The sequence below is a fragment of the Antechinus flavipes genome, chromosome 5 (genome assembly GCF_016432865.1).
Source record: "Antechinus flavipes isolate AdamAnt ecotype Samford, QLD, Australia chromosome 5, AdamAnt_v2, whole genome shotgun sequence".
NCBI lineage: Eukaryota > Metazoa > Chordata > Mammalia > Dasyuromorphia > Dasyuridae > Antechinus > Antechinus flavipes.
The window spans coordinates 229,596,341-229,601,683 of record NC_067402.1 but is presented as its reverse complement, the minus strand read 5'-3'; the positions used below and the strand labels follow the sequence as shown (position 1 = coordinate 229,601,683).

Here is a 5,343-nt window from a genome sequence, read left to right as displayed (position 1 = left end):
TTATTATACTCCTCTTTTCTGTTCCCTGTTTCCTGTTCTAACTGCCTTCTTAATTTTCCAATCTAGAAAAATAGAAAAGTTTCCTATCTTTTAAGTCTAAACTAGATTGAAACTTGGTTATCAGTCTGGAGCTGATTAGAAGATCCATATCATAACCTCTGGTTATGGCCAAGGAAAAACTCCAAGACAACAGTCCAAAATATTTAGGGCTCTGTGCTTTATATAGTGTAAAACAAACCAATGGCAAAATAAGGCATGACACTCTAACCTAGCACAGCCAGCAATCTTTTCCTTTTTCTAGTTAATATAATGGGTCCCCATAAGCTAGGAATTAGGCCACTGAGATTGGAAGTTGAATCATGTTGGGAATAGGAATCCTGGATATACAAATATTTCACATCTGCAGCCACTAGCTCAGCAATTTGATTTTAATTTATTTTAGTTATAAAGAGTATCCAAGAACAAGTCTCAGCAAAATAAATTATCTGTTCCCTCCCCTTCTTCTGGGGAAGACAGAAAAGATCAGAAAGTCCTAGTCCCTAGATCTCCTAAGATCCTAAGATCCAGTAAAAAAGGAGGAAGACTTAGGAAACTAAGGGGTCGGAACAGGCACTTTCTAAGGAGTTCTAAGGAACGATTCCCAGTTATTTAGGCACTTTCCAGAAATATATCCCCTTCTACTTTGCTTTTTTCTATTACTTCATAACAGGAGACCCAACACTACTTGCTAGAATTGTGAGAAGATTAGACACATGTGGATGGTTCTTCTTAGAATAGGCATTAATGGTTCTGCCCAACTCCTGGATACATTACATTGTATATACATTGTATAATCCTCACGCATCCAAGGGTCAGGAATCATGGGTTTTTCCATAGGGAGCAAGAAGATGTACAATCAAGTAGTTGGGTGACACCACAGTGAATTTCATTCTTGCCTATCCCAGTATGTGAAAGGCATAGAATAAGGCATGAAAAGGGTAGGAGTTTCAGATCTTTTTTCCCAATCCTCTAATTATAGAGGGAAAACAAGAAAGGACATATTACTGACCCATCAAGCTTTCACTCCCTGAAACTGTTTCTGGGGAGATACTGATGAATGAACTAAGCTTCAAAGGGCTAAAGAGAGTCCTTCCCTTTTCCTAGTTTCCATAGTGTGAATTAGGGTGGGAGATGGGGATGTGTCCCTCTCACTTGCAGACATTTACCCACTCAGTGACCTGGCACTCATCACAGAGAACATAACAGCACCAATGGAAACGGCAGTGGCATCTCTCAACACGGGTCTGACGGAGAACGTTATGCCCTCTTCCACAGCACAAACTCCCACAACCATCCAGGAGGCGACTGGTCTTGTTGCAGACACGTCCCTGTGTGCCTGGTGATCCCAGGGCTGGCTCCCAATCACAAAAGTCAGGCGATTTCTCAAAGTAGACAAGCTCACCGGAGAGCCGGCGAGGGCGAAGCCGGGGCTGGAAGGCACCCGAGTTTCGGTTGTGGGCATTGATGAAGACTGCCCGGTTTAATCGTTCCCTAAGTGCTGCCCCAACCACCCGGAACTCTGGTGCTGCTCTCCAACAGGTCTTGAATTGGCAGCTGCCTGATGTGCCATGGCACTTACATTTCTGTTTCAGATTCTCAGTCACCACCTAGAGCATGGGGGTGAGAGATGGATGGTATGGGGGGACGTTTTCAGGTGCCATCAGGAAAGGGTGATGAATGAGAAGGAAAGGAGAAGTATCATGGAATTAGCAAATTGTAAGTTAATTTAAAAATATCTAGTCCAACCCCCTCATTTACAGATGGGTAAACTGAGGCAAACAAGTAAAATGACTTGATTAAAGTACATAATAACATAGTTTGTCAGATGAAGACAGGAATAGAATTTACTCTCAACATCTTTCTCTCCCTTCCCTCTTCCCCTTCCCCCCTCCCTCCCCCCCAAGGCAATAGGGGTTAAGTCTCTTGCCCAGAATCACACAGCTGAGAAGTGTCAAGTGTCTGAGACCAGATTTGAACTCTGGTCCTCCTGACTTGAGGAGCTGGTGCTCTATCCACTGCACCACTTAGCTGCCCTGTGTTAAAAGGTATTTAAAACAATACCTTTAATAGTCACTATTTAATTAAGTAGAGGAGTTCAGATAAGAGTATTGATGAAGTCTCCCCCACTCTCCCCACAGTGTAATTCATCTTCCACCCATTCCCTCAAACACCATATACTCTTTATAAAACAAACTTTTCAGATAATGAAGGCTGTTATTTCTGTGACTTTCCCATCATGGGAGTGAAATATAGGGGCAATCTTCCATGGAGGTATGACAAATAACATCCCCTCTTCTCCCTCCCCCCCGCCTCTCCCACATTAGCACAAACACACAACACTATCAAACAGACAGGTACCTGTCTCCCCACCCGGTTGTTATGGATCCTCATTCGTGCCTGGATATCTCGTGGAGCCTCTCTCAAATCCAGAAAATCCCTAGAGAATTTTTCCCCAAAGTCCAGGTCTTGGTTGCAGCCACTCCATTCCCATGTATCCTGGGGACCAGGGATGGTGCCTGAATTGGGTCCAAGGCCAACTGGGGAGTTAGGGGCACTTTTGCCACGGGAGAGTGTCTGTAGTTGTAACAGTTTGGCTCTCAGCCGGTCCTGTTCTCTATTGCCTTTCCAGCCACAACCACAACTCACCAGTTTACCAAGGCTGCAAGCCATGGCCACTGAGTGCATGACCCCAGCAGCTAGCATGGAGAAAGAGAAGGCAGTCTCTCGGAAACCTAGGAAAAAACAACAAGTGCAATACGAATGAGTATGAGTAGACAAGTAGGAAGAGTAGAAGGAATTCTAGAACTACCCACCTGCTTAAGTTAGAACCTTGCTCAGTACCCTGACAGAAGCCAAACTTTGAAGAATGGAGAGAAGACATGGAGGAGCAAATGAACTTTGAAAATGTGTGCAAGACTCAACTGACAGCATTTTGGAAAAGCACTGAGCAAAGGATGTTTAACCCTTAAATGATACCAGTATCAGCCCTCCCTCTTCCTGCCATTTACATATTACCTGGTGAACTAGAAGGATAGAAGGAGAGCCCACTGGAACTTTGTAAACCAAACCAAACCAAACCAAAACCAAACAAAAAACTCATACACCCATGTGACTATAAGTCATCAACAAGACAAAGACTGCCCTTGAATTTTTTACTTAATTATATCTGTATATGTATTTTATTTATGTAAAATGCATTTTAACTTCAATAGATAAGCACAAGTCTTGAATTCAACTCAATTGTCAAAGATCTTACAGAGAATGATCACAGAATGATCTATCCTGGACCCCATATTGCTAGAGATGGTGTTGGGATCTATATCCTCCAAAGACAGGGAATATCTGCAAGGCTGGGTTATAGCAAGAGCTATAACCTTTTGACATGTTTAGGAAAACCGACTTTCAAAACTGATTCCAAAGCTCTGGGTCTCTTTCAGTGGAGAACTATTGGTCCTATATTTAATTTAGAGGAAGGGATGCCAGTAACTCCTTACAAAATCCTAGTTCAGCATCTGACTCCACCATCATCTCTTCCCCACTGCATGGGAAGACGGGCTGCTAGTCCCAGCTCTCAAACCCCCCACCTCACAAACAGTGAAGTTGTTCACACTTGTCTTGGGAATTCCCCGCAGAAGAAGAGACAGTTGTCTATTAACACTTTCTTCCCCAAAGCATAGCCTCTATCCCCTAAATTAAGCCCGATTTTCACTCATTCAGTGATTTAAATTAGGGTCAGAGAAGATGATGCCACTTAGACCTGGACACAGCGATCTGTTCTCACCCTTCCCCTTGTTCCTCATCTGCTCAGTTAGTGTCACCTGGGGCTCTCACAGCTCCCCACGGAGAGGAGGGGGATACTCCTTGGCTTCAAAGCCATCGGGGTCTTTGTTCCAGCGACAGCTCCTGGGAACCCCAGCAATTAGGGGAGCAGATTTAACCCTTAAACGGCTGGCGGCGTCTCCCCGCCTCCACTGCGGCTGCAAAGGGCAAGGCCCAGGCTTGTCAGAGTGGGAGGTGGAGAGAGTAATGGGGGAGGTAGTGTGGGGGGTGGGGTGGGGTGGGGGCGACGTTTGAAGCTCTCAGAGCTGGGGGAATCTCCCAACTCACAGGTGCAGCCCGGGTCAGGTTGTGCAGAGCCTAGGGAAGGTGGGGTGAGGTGGAGCGGGGATCTGGAAAGCAGCTGCTTCGCCTGCAGCATAGCAGGTGGAAAGTTGGGAGCATGTCGGGAGCACAGCGAATCATGAAGCGGTGCAGGACTGGAGGCCCAGACGGGGCAAGAAGACTTGGGAGGGGAAGGAGAAGGAGAAGGGGATTCCCAGGTGAGGCCCCTCCCTTAGCTTTTAACTTTTTCTCCAGGCTTCCTCTCAGCAGAGGAGGCCCTTGACTCACCCCGCTTCAGGATGGCGCTGTGGTGTGGCAGCCGGCCGCTGGCCTCCAGGGAGGAGCAATTCCAGCGCTGATCCCGAAGCTGGTGCTGGCACTCGTGGACTGCGATGTGCAGGCCCTGTAGCGCAGATGCTGTCACATCGGGGCTGCGCAGGCACAGGCCAAACTGACGCTTACTGAGACCAGGCAGCGTTAGGCACACAGCGTTGGGAGTGAGCTGAGGCTCCCCCGGAAGTTTCAGCCCCAGGATTTCATTGCTTAATGCTCTGGGGACATACAAAAGTTTCACTGGAGACTGGAGACCAAGGTCAAGCTGGTGGTCCCACTCTCCATGATCTAGATGCCCTAGGTTTTACAAGCATCCATCCATATTCCTCCCCTTTTCTCAGCGGGGATTCAAGGTGGTGCTAGACATGTTCAAGGAAGGATTCCGTCAATGGCTTACCTACTGCAAAAGAAGAGGAATAGGAGCCCGGCGAGGCCTGAGGGCAGAGGCCATAACCGTGGCTCCTCCGTCATGTCCTAGCCAGGGCCTGGTGGCTCCAGCGGCAACTTCTTCAGAATCTGTGTGAATAAGTAGTAATACTGCATCTTAGCCAGCTACTTGACAGTCACAAGAGTCCTCAAACTACGGCCTGCGGGCCAGATGGGCAGCTGAGGACGTTTATCCCCCTCACCCAGGGCTATGAAGTTTCTTTATTTAAAGGCCCACAAAACAAAGTTTTTGTTTTTACTATAGTCTAGCCCTCCAACAGTCTGAGGGACAGTGAACTGACCCCCCATTTTAAAAGCTTGAGGATCCCTGAAGAGTGGGGAGGTCTGTTCTCTAGGTCTCCTTTTCTCTCTTTTTAATAAAGATTTTTATTTTCAAAACATAGGCATAAAATTTTCAACATTCACCCTTGCAAAACCTTGTGT

General features: G+C 46.7%; 1 protein-coding gene across 1 annotated transcript; it reads right to left on the bottom strand.

Annotated features, from left to right (window-relative positions):
- Positions 1–414: 414 nt before the first annotated feature.
- On the bottom strand, positions 415–4,968 carry WNT10B (Wnt family member 10B). Its single transcript, XM_052001157.1, has 4 exons — positions 4,871–4,968; positions 4,429–4,691; positions 2,398–2,771; positions 415–1,646 (listed from the first exon to the last, which is right to left on the bottom strand). The coding sequence occupies exons 1-4, from the start codon at positions 4,942–4,944 to the stop codon at positions 1,188–1,190; spliced, it is 1,170 nt and encodes a 389-aa protein (XP_051857117.1). The 5' UTR covers positions 4,945–4,968; the 3' UTR covers positions 415–1,187.
- Positions 4,969–5,343: the final 375 nt, after the last annotated feature.

Excerpts from the sequence above, each read along its gene's own strand:
- WNT10B (XM_052001157.1), bottom strand. The coding sequence starts at position 4,944 with ATGACGGAGGAGCCACGGTTATGGCCTCTGCCCTCAGGCCTCGCCGGG. Across the intron at positions 2,772-4,428 it reads CAGCGCCATCCTGAAGCGGG|GTTTCCGAGAGACTGCCTTC; the intron begins GTGAGTCAAGGG and ends GTTTTTTCCTAG. Across the intron at positions 1,647-2,397 it reads ACAACCGGGTGGGGAGACAG|GTGGTGACTGAGAATCTGAA; the intron begins GTACCTGTCTGT and ends CCCATGCTCTAG.